General features: G+C 37.3%; 1 protein-coding gene across 3 annotated transcripts in view; it reads left to right on the top strand.

Annotated features, from left to right (window-relative positions):
- Positions 1–493: 493 nt before the first annotated feature.
- The window catches only part of LOC145996207 (uncharacterized), a 258,493-nt gene continuing 238,791 nt past the window's right edge, over positions 494–20,195 (top strand). For all 3 annotated transcript variants that reach the window (XM_083132625.1, XM_083132626.1, XM_083132624.1), the window contains exon 1: positions 494–690. In XM_083132625.1, the coding sequence (XP_082988751.1) occupies positions 608–690 (83 nt within the window). In that variant the 5' untranslated portion in view covers positions 494–607. The remainder of the gene's footprint in view (positions 691–20,195) is intronic.

Genomic DNA, 20,195 nt, shown 5'->3' with positions numbered 1-20,195 from the left:
AATTGTTGTTTTATCTGTTCGTTTTTCGCTTTTTTATGTGTTTTATTCCAAGGTTTTCATTTTAGTGTAATTTGAAGAACGTATTATTAAAGTTATTAACAGTACACAAAATGATAAGTCCTAAAAGCAATAACAAACAAGAAAGTATAATAAAATAACACGCTGTACTGCCACCTATAAATTACTGATGTAGGCTTTTTTTCTTTTCAAATGCAATTATCAAAATACGCATTTCGTATTTTCTTGTTTTTTAAAAAAAACATGGCTTCCTTTACTGCAAGTAAAGCGCTTCACTTCATCTTGAAAAGTGAAACGTCTCTGGTGAACTTCCATCTGCCTGCTCCCCTCAGACGCGATGAGCGGGAAGTAGACCGGTCCAAATTGGCACGACTCGCTCTGAGCTTCACCCAGGTCACAACATGAGCGAAACTGTCTAGTTGGTGATCCTGGTGAAGTTTTGGTTATGATCCCGCCACGGTGACGTCATTCGTGTAGAGTAGTGTGCGGAGCCGTAATGTGCTTCGTTGAAAAGGAATTTATAATGGTGTTACAGTGTATTTTTTTGTCGAGGCAAACAATGTCGTCCACATGAAGACTCCATTACAAAATGGTTAGAGAGACTCGCCACCTCTGGGTCGGGAATTTGCCGGATAATATCCGTGAGGACCGTATTCGAGAACACTTTAAACGGTATGTTGTGTGCAGCATTGCAGTTAGTGTATTTTGGATATAACCCTGTTTGTGCTACGTGTGCTGGTTATCTGATCCATACGTGCAGCTTACACAGGAGCATATTTTCCACTTATGGTGAAATGCAGTTTTGGCATTAGGTGTAGTGCTAGAATATATGTAGTGTTACGTATGTCGATTATCCTGTGTTGGAAGCGTTATGGAATAGTGAAGTGTGGAAAAAGGTGTTGTGTTGGAACTGTGGAGTGTTGTTGAATGAAATTTATTAGTGTTTTGGTATTTGCCGTTTGCCATGTGTTTATATATGTTCAGAGGTGATAATGAATATTGTGACAGTGTTTCCAAGAAGGGATAGGCCCAAGGGAGCGTTAACTTCCATTTGTTGTCCGCATAGTTTTCCTGCAGGTGGGAATCGGAAACGTCGCCTCGCCACAAGGTCGTGAGTTAAAAATTGTTCATATAATATATATACATATTTTTTTAAGGATGGAGCATTCTGTCTGTAGCTTGATTTAATTTGCATTAATGTGTGTTAGCATCCCCAAGACACTACAGGGTAAGAAAAATGAAAAACCATAGCTGAATTCGGATACTGATTGGACTGCACTTTTGTATGAGTTGAGATTCTTACATATTATTTTTAGCAAACCAATACGAACGTAAGTACTTGAGTAGAATAGCTTATACATCTGCCTTTTTATTTCGAGCATGACATTGTTCCATAAATTTCTCAATGGTAAAGTTGTAGGCAGTAGGGTAATGTACTTCCACTATTCCAGTTACAAATGAACTCATTTTTTAACCCAAACCTTGATATTTCGTTAAGAAATATGCCAAGTACTCGTACTGTTTCTTCGACAGGGTGTTTGATGTGATTATTGAATACTCCTAAGGTATCAGTGCGGACTTTGCATTGAATTTTCACAATTTCTATAATCTTGCAGATATTTGCAAAATTTTATATGAAATACTTTTTAGGAGAGTGCGCTTATTAGAATCTAAGGTCATTCTCTGTCATATTAAAAAGTTTTAAAAAGGAATACCTCATATTCTTACATCTCTATTACACACTTTGTGTGCTGCTATTGAAGTTGGATTCGAATGCTTCTCTATATTAGAATTTTTCTAAGATGCAGCTTAAATTGTTGGGAATATTTTGTTTAGCACAGAGCGTATGTTTTTCTCCTGAATTTTTACACTGTTCCACTGCATTGCCAGGCTGTTGCTCCCATCTACAGTTTTCAATAAACGTTTACCCTTGTTCCACAAATGAAATGAACTGGAAATTTGAATGCAATGCATTTTCTCGAAGGGGGTGGTGCATGTTGGTGGTTCAGATGCTGCTTTAAATTGTGCACCCCAACTCTATTAGTTTTATCTATGCTTGAAGTGAACTTAAACTTTGCCAGTACAAAAAGTGCTTTGTATTGTACTAACATTTTTTTTGAGACACTTCTGTGTTCAAAATATAATTGGATGCAGGATACTAAAACCCATGATATTTTTTTTTAAGAAAAATTCGAACAACATAAATTTGTGCATACAGCTTAAGATGGGATGGCTCAGATCAAGCAATTTTAAAAAGTCCATATGTATTGTTGTTAGAGACTTGTGAAATTCATACAACTTTCACCCTATCCAGAAAACAATTTGATTTTTACATGTCTGCCTGGAATCTTCTTCAAGTGTGTTTTAATGCTCCCTTAATGACAGATTTCCTCCTGACTGTACGTGCATAGCATATATACTCGGAATCAGAGTTGGCTTGCTGATATACGTGTACTTAGGAGCACTTCCTGGGCCTGGAATTATTTGTTGCTTTCCTTTGACCATTTGGAAATACTTCCAGAAGGAAAATCATTTATGTACATCTGTTTGTCCTGTGAAATATGTTTGCGAACTGTGCTTGAATTGAGCAAGCTTTAGATGCTGTTTACATATTGGACATACCTAATAGAAGCAAATTGAAATTGTGCCCTCACAAAAACAAAAACAACAAAATACAGTATTTACGACATATTTATTGAAAAGCCCAGATCATTTTTAATTTTTTATAAAATGTAAGTTTGTACAATGATTTCCACCCTTTCCACGGTAGTCCATTTGTCACTTTCCCACATGAACATTAAGTTTTAACACTGAAAGTTAGCCAATGAACAATAAAGAGTAACTATGTTGATACACACATTCCCACATGAGAGGCAATTTTCTTTCTATAGTCAGGTAGCCTACAAATTGAGTAATGTAGAGCCTTGTCAAGAAAAATCCAAGGAGGGAGGAGATAATCCAAGAATCCCCATCCGGTCTTTATGGCCACTTTTGTCATCCTTAGGAGAAAGCACAAATTGGGGATCACAATACATTTTGTTTCATGCAAATGCAGTGTTATTTACAAAAGTTAGAAGTCCTTCTTCGACTTATGATTTCCATAGCCTACTCAGTTCAACTAAACTTGATTGTCCTTCTTCACTCTTATATTAGTTCAGTGGACAGACAGGTCATGAACATGATCTTTAGCCAGTAAATATACTTATTTGTATATATTGGTCTGACTTGTAGATATGGAAAATGCAGATATTTGTAGATTGGGGATGTGGTTGTATCAGGAACCCTTCTTTCTTTCCAGAAAGTCATAAATTGTGGCCTGTTTGTTGATTACATCACATGATTCACTAGATGTGAGGAATTCAAAATTTGTTGTTACTGTCAAAGTAGTGTGTTGTGTATGTATAACATACAGTTATTTTCAGGAGGGCTACTGATTTAAAAGTAGCTTAATGAAGAGAAAAAAAAAGAAGTTGTCAGGAGAGTTGATACCAAAATTGTTATATATAACCTGGCTGTAGTTTTGTAAAATGGCTTATTATGCCATCTCAACAACATGTTCATGATTAGTACCATATTGGCCTTGTGCTCAACTAGGAATGATCATATTTCTTGATTCCTGGCATGTTCATGTCTGCCCTTCCCCTTAGAATAGTTAAATATTTGGTTGTTTTCAGCAATTTTTAAAGTTCGACCTTGTTGTAGTGCAGTAGAAAGAAGGAATTTGTTATCCCCATGATCCATGTTGCCACTTAAAAATATTTTCTGTGTGGAGAACACCTTTATAAGTTGAGAAATGCCAATGGAGTAAGTACTGTTTTTTTTTTTAATTGTCAGGATCCAATTTTCTCTATTATTCTATTGAGCATGTAAGTGGAATGATTGTTATTATCGCTGAAAATTGAGAATTTTGAACAGTGGATTTGGCAATGTCAGGAGCCTATAAAAACTTGAATTCTTGGTGAGTTTGCCCTGGGTTTCTACTGGGTGAAAATATTTTGAAAAACACCACAAAATGAAAAAATAAAATGAGATACTTTTGGGATGTGGTGGAAATGCATAGTAACCACATAAATCTGAATATGCTAGCGTGTATTGATATTGTAGTTAGTTACCTTATGTGCAGTGTGGTATTTGAACATTTCCCAATGAGAGGATATTCCACAGACTTCTTTGGAACCATCAGATATATTATATATTAGTTCCCCGAAGGGCTAAAATGTTGCATCTGGGATGGATTTCTGGTTATTTTAGGTCGCTTTAAAGTTTACTGACTAGTCTGCCATCCGTGTTATGCACAGGAAACTAACTGAACATGGGACTTTCTGATTACCAGGTATGGAACATGTTAATTACAAAATGGAGATGCAGTGCCAGTGCTGTATCTGGACATCTCCGTGGTGTAATCAAGGAGTCGTGGGTTCCACATAGCTGTTCGGATCCCACTTTAAACTGTAGTTTGTCCTGGTTAGCCTATTTGTGCATAAAGTGGACTTAAAAACCAAAACTCAAGCCAGTGATATGTCTAAAATTAGGAAGTTTGTTGCTGCTTCCTGTTTGCTATAGCGTAGGCAGTTAACACGAAGACCAGGAACGTAAAATAATTTTTATATTTTATTTATATCTTCTTTGCAACGAATTAAATCAGCACATGTACACGCAGAAAGTTTCTGGGACGTGCTGTTTTTTCTTTCTTTATTTATTTTTAACGTAGAGCTTCCTCCAGTGCATCAAATATAGAGCCACAGAGAAAAAATAGTGTGAACATACATTAAAAGCACTGCAGGGTGCGCAGTTATAAGAATTTCTGGTTATTCCGCATTGAGAAGAAATGAGCAGCCAAGCCTTGTAATGGGCCTTTTAGTTCAACGACACTCGATTGTGGATGGGATACGATGGAAAAGGTTACTTAATATCGCAGTCGTGGCGTGGCATACGCCGTGTACCTTGACGGTGCGTGCACCCAGGTAGAGAAAAATGAAACATGCAAATACGTATTTATTTCTCCTTTCGCTGAACCAGAAGTTTTGTTTGTGTCTGTGCTAGGGATGACGTTTTCACGAGCAAGCGGCAGCGAGCCGCAGTTCCTCTCCCCACTCCATTGTGAGTGGGGCTCGTGAAAATTCACGGCTATTCCAGTTGCGGACGATCTTGAATGCTCATCGCACTTCAGAAGCCATTTTGGTGTATGATGTATTTTAGACGTTTCCGAGTATTGTGTTGCTTTTCTTATTTTCATGTTAGTTTCAATCTTAAAAACATTTTATGTTGAATTCTTAATTATGTAGAATAATAAAAATGACTCTTCGTTTTGCCATGCTCAATTTGCAGAGCGTACAACAGCTCTGAAATGCTGTTGTATATTTGAAACTTAAATGTTTAATAACTAGTGCAAATAACATTCACGCTACGACTTCGGAAACATTTCTAGCAAGGGAACATACCCCTCCCCTCATTTACAACAAATTTTTGTTCTCACAACCTATAGGTCTCAAATTTGCGAAGCATTTATAACACCAAGTCCAAGTTTAAGCATGAAAGTTTTTGCAATAGGCTATATAGAATAGAAAGGTGACATTGCAACGAACCCTTGTCATAATTAAAATTGTATAGGAAAGTAATAATCATAAAGATGTATTTCAAACGTTTAATACCCATTCGTGTGATCTAGGTTCTGCGTAAGCAAGCTACACGAGAATGATTAACTCTGAAGTGAGTATAAATCTCTTGAATGAACTATCCTTAAGTGAGCACTAATAACACTACAACATTTATAGTGTCAGAATCTGTAATAAAGTCATAGGAACGCACGCTACTTCGTACAAACACATATATTTACGCACATATAAGTATGCCAAGTGGCTATGAAGGAATCGGGGTTTCAGTAAAACCAGCTTAACGTAACGATCACAAGGGTGAGTTAATCTGTAGTAAATTATTAACAAAATTGCAATTTCCTTGGTGCGTTCATTCTGTTACGATTTTGCAGAGTTATACGAAACTGCTCGCTTTCCTACGCCATACATTTACGTATTGAACACTTGAGTATTGTAGGTGAAATTCCAGTGCATTGGTTCACGTTACTGTTTGTTGCGAATTTTTATTTTGACAACGGTAACGAGTGACAGGAAATTTCACATAAACTGCAAAATGATCGGGTAGTCTCTCCTGGCCTCGAGAGCGGAGCGGGGCCCCTTTGTTCTGTGGAAACTGGTTTCCCTGGGTCGGGCAGGACTGGACCGGAGCAGACTGGTGCCTCGGCTGTGGCAGAAGGCGATACGTGAATGCTAATCAACTCGCAAACTTTTGTGGAAACTGCCCTTGATAACTCACTTTTTGCCATGTGTAACTGCACGCAGATCTTTGGCGAGACCAACCTGAAAACTGATATATTTGATCGATGTAACCGATAACACTATTTAAGTAATAGGGGAAGGGCATACGATACAGACTGAACGTTATAAAAATGGAGTGTATGTTGACAACGATGGCAGGATTTCTTTTACTTTTACGTCGCTTTTGTGCCACTTTTGGCTAATCGCGACGATTTGGATGAATGGTGGGTTATACGACGAGATGAATGGACGGCCACACACGTGAACGACACATCAAAGAGTCACTCACCCCTTACACCAGTGTTCTTCACTATGGCGCAGTGGTAGTAGCGTCGTCGCCTTGTAATCAAGGTGTCCCGGGTTCGATACCCGGTGGGGTCACTCATTTTTAAACTGTAGGTCCAGTCCCGATTAGCCTTACTGTGCATAAAGTGGATCAACTCAATTAATTAACTCAAAATATGAGAGAGTGTTGTTCTGTACAATCATGCCCTCTATTCGGTATCGCTTATGCCTTTTCCAAAATGAAGAATGTGTAATCAAAGTTATGAATCGACTGACCGGCACACGTCTTCAAAACTGTCTGCTAGCCTCATCAAACTTCAAGTGTATATTAACATGCTAATGAAGAAAAAACAAACACAATCTTCTCAACGAAGGGGTAAATAACAATTCTTGTATATGAATTATTAACGTTCTATTTTCTTGTGTTGCAGTGACTAAGGACGTGACAATGTATTGAACAACAAATACCATGCAAAAATTGAATTAGTGTAGAAACGTTCCACAGATTATTTACGAATCACACATAAGAAAGGGTCCCAGCCTAGGCATGGGTGTCTTCATCTTCGCTAAGTAAGATAAACAAAATCAATAACAAGTATAATCAGATATTCGAACTTTATTAACTGCCATGTTCATACGAATATGATGAGCCAGCCCTCTCACATGTAAATGCTGCATTATATCTACCCTACCTACGAAATCTTTTTCGGGAGGGGGCTGGATATAGTTATAGTGGGGTGGGATACACACTCAAATATTTTGTATAGTTGGAGCTTTTCTCTCTATTAAAATTGTACTCGGAAGACATAAAAAGATCAAGTCCTCCGCACCACGCCATGAAGGCGTATAGGGGGTGTGGAGTTAGGGCCCCACACTTTATTGATCTCGGCCGAAGCTGGGGGTGGTGTGATCAGCACCACGCCGCTGGCCGCCTTTACCCCCCCCAGGAGTTTCCTCCAGGTACCCAGTTTATACGGCGCCCGAGCCGCCTGAACTGGTGGGAAAAATCCCGGTTCTCCCCGCCGGGGATCGAACCCGGTCCTCTCACATGATAGTCAGACGCCCTAACGACTGAGCTACCGCTACTCGAAAGACAAAAAGAGTAATCAGGAGTCACTTGAAAATTTTGATTTTCTCAAAAAGTCAGGAGGGTCTGTAGCCCCACCAGCCCCCTCCTCCATTGCGTGCCTCTACCGTTTTGAGTTTTCCCGATAGACGACTGTTGAAGTAGTTTGTTTTGTTTGTCTGCTTCTGTTAGGCTAGTCCCAACGATTAAACTGAATGATGGTTACTAGGGTTGAACCGATGTATCGGTTGGAAATTATTTACCGATACTTTTCGGGCATCTTGTTCTTTCACGGGCCTCGAAAGAATGGCGCGCTACACTTATCGTGGAGTCTAATTAACCTGGAAAGTATTCAAAATTAGAAGTTTCTTTTTAAATTCCGCCAGTTTTGTGCAGAAAACTTCATTTTTTATTGCATAACATGCAATCTGATGATGTAATTCTTTAATATTTTAAAGCAATAATTTTGGTAAATAAATGCTTTTGGAATACAGACGCACTAACGAATATGTACTTAGTAATCAATATTTGAACAACTTTTAATTATTAAAATTTTTAAGCATCGGCATCTGTTGAAAGTAGGATCTGCTCGACCCAGGCACGTATCTAGAAATATGTTTCGGGGGAGGGGGGCTGAACCAATTGTCTTATAATAATAATAGTAATAATGTTTAAACAAAACTATTGATTATATTTAATTGAAATGGTATTAATTAAAATATCCAAATTAATTATTATTTTTTTACATGAATAGATAAAGGACGGTATAAGAATAGTGATATAACAGCACGTATTCATTATATAGCTTACGTGTAGTTAAGGTCGGCAAAATTTGTACAAAAAAAAAACCTGCTCTGGAAAGGAAATTAATGTCAAATAGATAAAGAATTGAATATTTGTTAAAATATGAAAAAAAGGGTGTTAGAGTCAGTTGACAAAAAGTAAAGTTCCTGCTGACATTTTATGAATATCACATTATAAGTAGTAATAAATCTACTTTGCCACTGTTATTCAGAGTAGTATGATTACAATATAATCGTTGCTTTCCAATAAGTTTGACGGAAATACATAACCCTCGATTATAGAACAAGTATGTAAAGAGATTTCATTTTATTATTTTCATTATTTAATGTTTGCAAGTCTTTCGGGGAGTCCGCCCCCCTAAATACGTCCTTGGCACAACCCTACTGATGAGATTGACAGAGGGAGTTAGGCAAGGGAAGCTTCAGCCCAAGTTGGGATTATAACTAGAACTCGGATTCGTAGGTTCTAAAGGTGTGCTTTTAGGTTCCTAAAATAGGCTCTAAAATCCTAAAATAGGCTCTAAAAATTCTAAAATAGGCTCTAAAAATCCTAAAATAGATTCTAAAAATCCTAAAATAGGCTCTAAAAATCCTAAAATAGGCTCTAAAATCCTAAAATAGATTCTAAAAATCCTAAAATAGGCTCTAAAAATCCTAAAATAGATTCTAAAAATCCTAAAATAGGCTCTAAAAATCCTAAAATAGGCTCTAAAATCCTAAAATGGGTTCTAAAAATCCTAACAGGTTCTAAAATTGTTAAAATAGGTCCTAAAATCGTAAAATATGCTCGAAAAATCCTGAATTAGGTTCCAAAAAAAGCTTGAAATCGTTCACAATTACTGAAAATATTGGTTAGGTACAATAGTTAAAATCGAAATTTCAAAATAATCGCAAGAAATTTTAATAAGTTATTTCATACATAAAAAACAAATATTAATCTTCTAACCAAATTTTCATTTGTATACATCATTTTTCAAAATTATCCACAAATTATTGTAATACTATACTTGTCCTGTTAGCAAACGTTTATTGTTTAGCTATATGAAAAATGAAGTATGTATAATATGCTGCACAATACCAGGTGGGTGAAATTCCTTAAATTCCGGTGATTATGCGTGAAAAATTGCAACTTCTATACTCCAAATCCCATTGAATTTATACATATTTTTAAATGGCGACCCAAGTTTTTCAAGATGAAGGAAAATAAAGCTGCGTGGAAAATAAAACACAATTCTCTCCATCCGTTTACTTTGTTAGTGTCCTTTGCAAAAGAAACTATCTGACAAACGGAAGATTATTGCAAAATAAGATGTGTTCAAGTTGATTAAGTAAATTTGAGTTTGAAATTCTATTGTATTCCGAGCCTGAGCATGTGAAATGGCAAATGTAAACTCCCCATCTTAAACTAAATATTTTAAATATATGTACCGTTTAATTGATTTGAATTAGAAATTTTGGATGCATTGGAATCACTCGGACCCGTTAATATTGTTAATATATTTGTGCGTCTGTGTGCAGGCGGTAATACAACAGGCTGAAATAGGAAAAACATGTGCTTGTATCTGCCATCACGATTACATAACAATATTTTTCATGTTATCCACGGTCAAACTCTGGCTTTTGTCTGTAAGGATCATCTTATATGCTGAAAATGATCTTTAAACGAAGCATTAGCAGTGGCGCAAGTTTTATTTTATTTAGAAATTTGAAGTTTGCAGTTTGGACTGTGCAGGTAGTAGTGGTGCCAGACATGTTGTTTAAAACTTTGAAAAACCACCATGGGCTTGGAGGGAGGTAAATCGACAGAACGTGTTTCAATAACGTTAGTCACCGAATTTTTCGTCACGAAACGGAACAAATACTTCTGCGTGATGAAAAATTCTTGAAAACCTAAAAATAATTATATAAAAACAAAAAAAGGTTTGATTTAGGTGCATAAACCTAAAATAGGTTCTAACAAACAAAATATGTTATTTTAGGCACTATAAAACTTCGTCAGTTGTTGCGTTTTTTTTAATTATACGCAGACGTAACTTGTTATTTCTTATTTACGTGCAAAGGAAAAAAATAGGTTAAAAAACCTGAAATCCGAGGTCTAATCATAACCTACAACTTTTGTAGCGAGATCTTGGGACTAACTAAATAAAAAGTGTAAAAAATACATCATATAGTGAGAATATACCCATTTGCTTCTCGATTCGTCAAATTCCTCTTATTTTACGGAAAGTACGTTAAACTTAATTCGATACTTTCATACGGCGTTGACCACATAAGTCCAGAATGTTCCAGAAAGCGAGTTACTTATTTGTGACTTTGTATGAAAGGATCTGCAGATACAGATGACGCAGCATGTTGATCGCCACAACTCAGTTTAACGTGGAGACGATGTAAAGTGTGTAGGCTAAATTGAATGTTCAGTTTATCTCGCAGCCTGAAGGGCCTATCAATTGTTGTATTTTTCTTATTTTACGTCGCGTTTCTTTCTATTTAGGCTAATCGCGACGATGGAGATGAATTATGAAACCAGTGAGAGGACGCTCACAATGTCATAAATAAATAACACCCATGTCCAGGCCAGAACTAGAGTCGTTTTCACGTTCAGAAGACACAATGGGCTCTTATGGGCAATGCTTTTCTTATGGGAAATACGAGCGCGCTGTTGTGAAATTTCTGGATTTACAAATTTAGCTTAAGTAAAATCGGTACCTGCAGTTTTGCAGGAAATTTTGTAGAGAATACGATGGTGAACACAAAAAAATGGTAACTTGCTTACATAATTTTAGATAAATTATAAACGCAAATTTTCCGTGAAAACACAATTTTTACATTGTTTTCATTCCTAACGTTGAAACATGCCGTAAAATTGAAGCATTCATTATTAAAAAAATTGACACTGTTTTTCAATTGTCATAGGTGATGGTGGTACTCAGAATTTATGAATACTTTAAAGCATATTCGCATTAAAAAATATTCAAATAAAGTATGTGGAGATTTTTTATATTCGTGCAGTAGAAAATGTCGTCGCTGGCCATTTTTTGTTCTGTAATTCCAAGTAAAAAGTTCCACCGACAAAGTTGTGGAGAAAATAATGAAATTATTTTTTATAACCACTCGAAGGTTCCCAGAAATATTACTTCCATGCATTTGGAGTTTCTTTTTAACCCGAACCGCGCGCGAAGTAAGGAGACGTTGTCTGGCCATCTTGAGCTGACTCACCGCAGCATTCCGGCTATCACCACCAAGTTTTCGAGTTGTTATTTTATTTCCATTCAGTAAAAATATGAACTTCGTGCAGTTTGTTATAATAGAATTGAAATTACTTAAATTTAATAATTGACAATTATTTCCAATGCTGCTGTTGTGAGCAACATTAGTGCTGTCGCAAATACACATTGTTTTTGTTTACATTACTGTCGACATTAATACTGAAATGAAGATCGCCTTTCAGTTTCCAATGTACACATAAATTCATAGACACCATATTAACCTTTGAAAGGCTTTCCAACACGTGACAAAATATGGGGCTTCAAGATAGAAATATGACATGCCTTGCTTGAGTCATTCACGTCTTATCAGTTCACGTGGGCCATAACTCATTTGTTTGTTTGGGTTGCAACTTGAATTTAACCCATGTGCCAGGTTCCCCTTACTTGAGTGAGAGATCTACTTTGGTCTGTTTAGACTTTTTCCCTCTCCCGAAAAAGTGTTTTCAGTTGTGTGAGCTCTCAGTGATTTTTACTTTTTTAAGTGATTTCTGAAGTGTCATATTCGTGCATTACACTCGCGTGTGTAGTGATCGCAATGGAGCATAGTAAAAAGGGTAACTGTAACGTTCACAGTATAATATTAATATTAATAATTACATATAATTATCATTATATATACAAAATATGTAACACCTTCATTGTGAAGGAAGGTCATTTCCCGGCGACATGAGCTAGCGCTGTATTGGCAACACTGTGCGGTTTCTCCATAAGCGCCGTTTTGTCTTCTGAACGTGAAAACCACTTTATACTGCTTTTCCGGATTCTCTGGAGTAGCGACGCGCAGAGGGGAAAGCTTGTGGGCAGGGCCAGACTAGGTGGAGAAGGGTGCGGGATGAAAGCAACGAAGTGCTGCGCGGTGTAACGGCCGTAAAGCAAAACGCTTTCTGCTGCCAATTTCTTCTTTTATTCTTAACAATGGCCAGTGTATTGTTTTACACAAATAACAAATAATATTGCACGTTTATTTGTCTTTTGATACTACGAAGAACAGAAAAAAATTAAAACAAATTTAAACATACATTTTCAAAAAACATGCAAATAACCACAAACTATGAAACATCATGTATCAAACTGAGTTTTAAACAAGTATGAAAAACATGTTTCAAACCCTTTGTTTTAAACACTTGTAAAAAGAAACAAAGCCATGTGTTTTAAACTTTTCAAACAAGTTGTTCTCGAACACATTCAACACTATGAGGCGCTCTCCTGAATGCAGAATTCCCCTAGACTTGCGAGCTGACATGTTTACTACGGAACTACTGGACCGTGAATGACCCCCTCCCGTGGATGCCCCTCCCCTCCGCGCGTTCATTGGACGAGACGCACACCCTTCAACATGCGCACAGAACGCGTTCGCGTTCTCTTACTCCAGAGAATCCGGGAAAGGAATATAGAAGTACTCTGTTCTCATTTTTGACGTAAATATTTCGCACAGAAATGCATGTGGTACAACAATATATGTTCAGTTTGTTAAGACACGTAGATTTCTAACATGGATAGGTGAGAGAGTTGTTATTATTTTTTAAATATTAGTAGTGAAGCTATGAGAGAACTACGGTGGTCAAGTCGGTATGGCGCCTAACTGCCATGCAATAGACCCGGGTTCGATTCCTTATGTGGAAATTCCGGCATTGCCCCTACATAAATCATCTCTGGGGTTCACCCAATCTATGATAAATGGGAACATTTGGGCTATATGCAAAGACGTTCAGAGCGTGGTGCTGATCGCTCCACAGTGGCGAGATTTTTAATGCGTTCCTTCATGGCACGGTGAAATTTGCTTGGCTTCAAATTTTTTAGGCCTCCCTTATGGCGTCGGTTCGGAACCTACTTGAATCTGTAGGTTCAGTCCAGATTAGCCTTTCTGTGCATAAGTGGGCGTAAAACCAAAATTCAAACTCAATTCAATTCAGACTTTCGTCTTTTGTTACTGATGCTCTCACGTTACTAAGGGACTCCTTATTTCAACAAGGATCAAGCACCTTGGTATCATTTTTCTCGTTGGCTTTTTTCTCAGTATTTACGATGAACGATCGAAAGTCGATAACTGTGGGGATTTTTAGTTTTTCGTGCACCTTAAATCACTTTCGATAGCTGCGCAGTTCTTTTGCTGCGCCAATCCTTTTTATCTCCAGGGCTGGTCATATTAAATCGTATCATAGTTGTACAAAATATAGTGACAGTATGAAATTGGTTGTAAATTTCATTTTAATCAATATTGCGCGGAAAAGTTATTGTTATCGCATTCAACTCTATATACGAGTTCATTTTACAAGTTTTGTAGAAACTCGAGTGCGCAATTTACCTTGTGGTTCGCTTTCGTAGCATTTTTATATGCTTCAGACTTCCACATTGAAGTAAATAATTTCTGTTGTGGAATAGATGCAGCAAGGCTAGGCATCTTATATCTTATTTGATGGTTTTGGGTTCATTTACGTTTGTTGGCCAGTCACTTGAATTGGTATTGTGTAGTTTTCTAAACCGTGGCGCACGAGAACGATCGGATACTATTTTTAGTGCATGGCGGTATTATTCGCAAGCACAATTGTAGATTGATAGTAATGTTTTTCCTCCTCCCATACGTTGTGATGTACTAATCCGTCGTGTTTTCCGATAGAGGTGGTTAGGCGTCAAGTTTTCGGAAGGTCGAATGCGGAGTTGAAAGATACGTTGTGAAGTATCACAGGTATTCTTGTCCTATTTCAGTTCAATACAGTTTCTTAATTGATTACCGCATATTTTTCACAGAAATAATATATCAATATCCGAACGTGACTTTTGGCTCACGCTGTACATGTACACCAGTGGAACGAGAATGAACGCAAAGATGATGAGATGATTTTGAACAACGAAATAGAGTTTATTTCCGCAAGATGAGTAGTAAGTGATTTATGCTTTGTTGTTTTAAATTATTTTTTTTCCCAATTTCTACGCACTCGGTTTGCATTTCTATTTCTTGTGGATGCGATTTCCAGTTCTACTGCAATCTAAAGGGTCCCGGGTTCAATACCTGGTGGAGGCACGTAATGGTTGGGATCCACTTTAAACTGTAGGTCCAATCCCAATTAGACTTTCTGTGCTTAAGGGTACTTAAAATGAAGCTAAAACAAACCAATAATTGCTAACAAGGTCGCCTTGTAATAAAGGATGTCTGGTTCGATTCCGGTTTATACACATGAAAGGCCTCACTTGAACTCATTATGCACACTTTTCTTATTTGCGCCGTTATCACTCAAGTGGAAATCTACTACAGTAAGTAAGGATCTATTGGCATTTACCACTTTCTTGTTGCATTTTTTGGATTGGTTGTGTTAGGTTGATAGGATTGATTGATTTGATTTTACTTCGCGTTTTGTGACTCTTGGCTAATTTGCGAAGATGGGATGATTGATGAATGGACATTCACAAACAACCAAGCCCGAGCGGGATTCGAACCCGGGACCTTTGGCGTCGCAGCGCGATGTGCTAACCACTCGGCCACAGAGCCCGGCTGGTTGATAGGATTAATACGTATGTTACCAAATTTTACTGTAATTATGCATTATTTATGCTGTAATTGTTATGATTTTTTATGAAATAGGATTCTTTGTTTATCATTAGTCAAAAGGTGGCAAGTAATATGTAAAAGCTCACCCTTGATGCCTCTATCTAACAGTCAATTTCTGTTCAGTTTCCTTTCTTATTAACACTTAGCATGTGAAGTGAATATTTTAAAAACTTGGTTTTAAGTGAGATTCTAAGTCTAGTGTTTAGTTAAAATGTAGTGACTTCTCTTGTACATGCTTCAATACATGAATTGTCCTAATGAATCTGTCTGAAAATGTTTGCTTTTTGGTCTGGAAAAGACAGGGAACTTTGTTTTTACAAGTTGTAGACACCCTGCTTCATTTTGAAGTTAGCGTACGACGTGTACACTCGCCTCAATTAGTACTCCGGCAGTTTGTTTCTTTATACAGCATATTTGCAGAAGAGAGAATTCAAAATACAAGTGTATCAATATTCGCCCTATAAAACACAACTTATTACTTCGTTGACCTTGTGCCAGTCTTTCTTACAATTATCAATCCTGCGACCGAAATGAAACTATATGGTACCGCCCGGCGCCCTTGTTCGAGATCTCCCGTTGAAAATACATCAACACCGTGTTATCTCCCTTGTTTCTTTACGTAACAGTTCTGGCCCCTATCTTTTACCCATTCACCACACCAATTCCTAGGGTTACCTTCAAAAGCTCGCAAGAATACATAAACATACGAAAGAACAACATACACACACTTACGACAGACCAGAAGTTGAATAAAGCAAACGGGCCGTTTTAAGTCACGTGGCATTCCTTCCCGCTGCTCATCCTGACGTCAACGTCGTCTCCTTAGGTGATCTTTGCTCCAAGGATGTGGGAATCAGTTATTTCAATTTTTCACGGAATGCATGATGGTATGAATCATATGTATGGACGTAAGACATACTCTCACGAGAAATGTTAAGTGCATACAGGTGCTGGAACATTGCAAATAGAGTTGCAAAAAAAGCAGGCTTTTTTGTATGGACTTTTTTTTCTCGATAAAAAGCCGGCTTTTTTTTGGAAAAGAAGGAAATTTTGGCTTTTTGGACTTGTTACCAATTATAGCAACCTATTTCACTTGAAGTTACTGTTATTAGTTTGCAGGTTTGTAGTGACATATTTTACAATTAGGTAAAATAATTTACATGGTGTGGTAGCCAAGAGACAGATGTGGGTCAATCCCAGTGGACACGTATTACATAGTGGTTCAGATACAATTTTAACCCTAGCTTACCGATGGGGGAGGGGGCTTTTATTTTTTAGATTTTTCAACTGTTTAAAATAGATTACATTTTTCCCTAGGATGTTCCCATTATTTCTGTTTTACTTTTGTCACTTGTCACTTCAATGTGACACCCCTTACTGTCATGTGTTGTTTCGGTCTGAATGTTCTCTATACTTGACAAGATCAGATATTAAGATATAATTTAGCTGTAAGTCAGAGAGAACAAAATGAAAGTACTGTTGTTAGATTCCTGCGAAAGCAGCAATCTAAAAAGATCGAAAAAATCAAAAGATAGGCCTAATAGATTTTTTTAAAAATCCTTTCAAATCTTTAGTACTGAATTCCCGCTTTCGCGTCCTGCTATTTTATAGAAGGTTCCTTTCATAATCATGAATGGGCTAAAGTAATCTGATGCCTTGTAATAACAAGAGGTGCGAGGTTTAATCCTCAGTGGAGGCAGAGTGCTTCGGATATAATTCCAAACTGTAGCACCAGTCCAGATTTCTTAAATATATTTTTTTTGCCATTTGAGGCAACTTCAGTTTTAGTGCCAGTGTTTCTCAACCGACGGGTCGCAAAAGATCCATTGCACCCAAGGCTTGACGACTAACTTAAATCTAATTTTATATTGGACAGCCAGTCTACACATAATTGAACTATTTATTACTCTTTATAATTATGCCATAGTTGATATATTAATGTTAATTAAGGGTGCATATTAATTTTCGTATAAACTTTAAAGGTCAGAAATTTATTTATGAGTGATATTTTTGGGTTCAGGACATCGACTTGTAAGAAATACATTTACTGAGCTGTGGGCTCACAAAGGTTGAGAACCACTGCAACAAGCAGCCTAAATACATCACTAGTTGCTCCGTGACCAGGTTTAGCTGCCACTTGACCAAATTATACATGATTTACTGGAAAGTCAGAATACAAATATATTTTACTGAACACAAAATTTAATGTAAAGAGATTTTCAAAAGGTAGAGCAGTATTTTATTTTTTGCTTCATGTACGTGTTCGTATAACAATTTCAAACATTGAAAATCATATCATATACTATTAGGTTATATTAAAAACATATACAGAACTACTCTAGTTATGTGAATACTACATAGATATATTTAATAGGCCTACCGAAATATGAAGATAACACTCGGAAAGGGGCCTCCCCGATGGCGCAGTGGTAGCGTCGTCGCCTTGTAATCAAGAGGTCCCGGGTTCGATACCCGGTGGAGGCACATAGTGGTTCGGATCCCACTTTAAACTGTAGGTCCAGTCCCAATTAGCCTTACTGTGCACAAAGTGGACTTAAAACACCAATTCAATCAATCAAACACTCGGAAAGAACCGCCAAGTCAAAAAGTCAACTTTTTTGAAGAAAAAAATGTCTAGCTACGAATTTCACGTTGTAAATTGTATTTTATATTTAGAAATGAGTGTGTATTTTACAGAAGGGAAAAAAACTAAAACCATGGAACAAGAAAGATACTGCCAATTCCTGCATTTTCATTGATTTGAGACACTTTTGAGAAAAAGCCGCGGGAAAAAAGTTTTTTTTTCCTCAAAAAAAAAAAACAACAGTTTTTTTCGACCACTTCCAACTCTTAATTGTAAATCGATCAGTATATTTAAAAATTGATCAAGCATTCTTATATTGATTTTTTAAAAGAAGGACTGGTTATAAGACACGCGTTTTTGTTTTGTTTATAACATACACATTCCCCTGCAGTTTACAGGAAGTTGATTCCACACGTAACGTGCTAGCTCGTACCCTGCCTTATTTCACTACACGAGGATAGTGGGTCGAGAGTGCCCACACTAAATACCCTCTGAAATCTATACTCTATATCACTGGTCTGCATTTGGGCACTGCTAAAATTGGTCGTATTGTCTTCTTAATAGAAGATCTTCCTATTTCCTTCCGTCACTGCTGTTTATTCTCCTCTTTCTTCACAAAACAAGGGGATAATACTTCTTTCGTTGTCCTCGGGGGAACGAACATTCAACAACTACTCTACTTGGTAGAGAAACGACATCCTATAGAGGATCTTCAACAGATAGTGTTGCTGTCTAGTTGAAAACAGGAGAAAATTTGAGATATCATGTTGTTATCAAATGCAATCGTGATCTGTAAGGAATGTAATTTTTCTCTTATTTATAAAACAGTGTAAAGCAAACAAGAGCTTGTGGAATAATTCAGAACTGCAGCGTTTACATTTGCTAAATCACATGGGCTGAAAAATGAAGAAATATCTGCTTATATGCAGGGTTTTTGGGGTAACTAAAAGAAAACCTTTTAAAAAAAGTAAGGTGTTTTTTTCTAAAGTGCATATTTGCATAAATATTTTAGGTATTTTTAAGTGCATAACTATTTGGGACTTACTGGTGTGCTTTCAAAACTCACAGAAGCAAACGAAAGCATTCACACTGCGTCGACAGTGTGCATGCTTTCTTTCGTTTCAGCAAGTGAGCAGGTAGCTTCGGTCACTAAGCTGTCGTAAGGCCTGGTTTAGACAAAAGCATTTTCATTAGCACTTTTGCTAGAATAAATGCTTCCGAAAAACTTGTAGCATTGTATTTCCTGTAACATTCGGGTTACCATTCGCGATTACGATGTAAATCGTGCAGAGAACGTTAGGTACTATATACATAAATATATAAAGGGGGAACCCCCTGACGAGTCTGCCTCCGCCCGCATACATTCAGGGGTATGCGCCAGGGGCGATTCCTCCATGTAGGAAGTGAGGAACTTCCTACAGTTCATTTATACTTATTTCAAGTTCTCTACTTTTTAGGAGTTTAATGCTCGTTATACAATTATGAGCGCAATATACGTACAATTGACTAGGTTAGCTACTGTCAAGAGTTGACTGCTCTCGTTCGCTCCAGCAGCAACCCAAAGATGTATTTGCTGCCGTTCGCAGAGGAACATCGGCGGTCATCCTACAGACGGATGGGTGAGGAGCGGAAGGGGCAGTGAAGGGAGGTTGCGAAGATCAGCGAGAGCCGCGGAACCAGCAAGACTTTCCTCAATTAGCGATGCCAACCCCAACAAAATGGTGTACTAAACCAAGCACAGTTTGATCTTTGTTGACACTTAGCACCCTGCTTTTGTTATAATTGTAAAATTAGCATAATCTGTAAATGCCAGTCCCTGGGAGAGGGAAATCGGATTCAAAGAAATCTTTTTTCAGGAAATATAATAAAATTATGTCCAAATCTAATTTATGCTTCACCAGCGGAAATGTTTCAAACGAAAGGGAGTATCCGATCTAGCGGCAAGCTTTTTTACAACCATGCCACGATCCATCCTCTTTATCTTTTCTTCATCCTTCCCGATTTAGTTTTCCAGGAGATTTTATGGTAGGAAATCGGTAGAACGTTGGGGGGAGTTCTATGTTGAACCATTTTACACAATTTTGCGAGGAAATTTACATTATTACATAGCTGTTGATAATAAGTAACGCAAGTTCAACACTCCAGAAAAGTAGATGCAGAATTACATTTATCCGAAAGAAAAATAATTAAAATCCTAGCACAATTTAGAAGCAATTAGCATAATTTTGAAGTTTAAGCAGCACTTTTTATTATCGTCAGTCCACACGACGACAGGGAGGGGGAAGAAAATCGAA

Source organism: Lepisma saccharinum, chromosome 12 (assembly GCF_977018435.1).
Source record: "Lepisma saccharinum chromosome 12, izLepSacc3.1, whole genome shotgun sequence".
In the NCBI taxonomy this organism is placed as follows: Eukaryota; Metazoa; Arthropoda; class Insecta; order Zygentoma; family Lepismatidae; genus Lepisma; species Lepisma saccharinum.
Note: the sequence above shows the minus strand (reverse complement) of the source record. Positions and strands in the feature narration are given on the sequence as shown.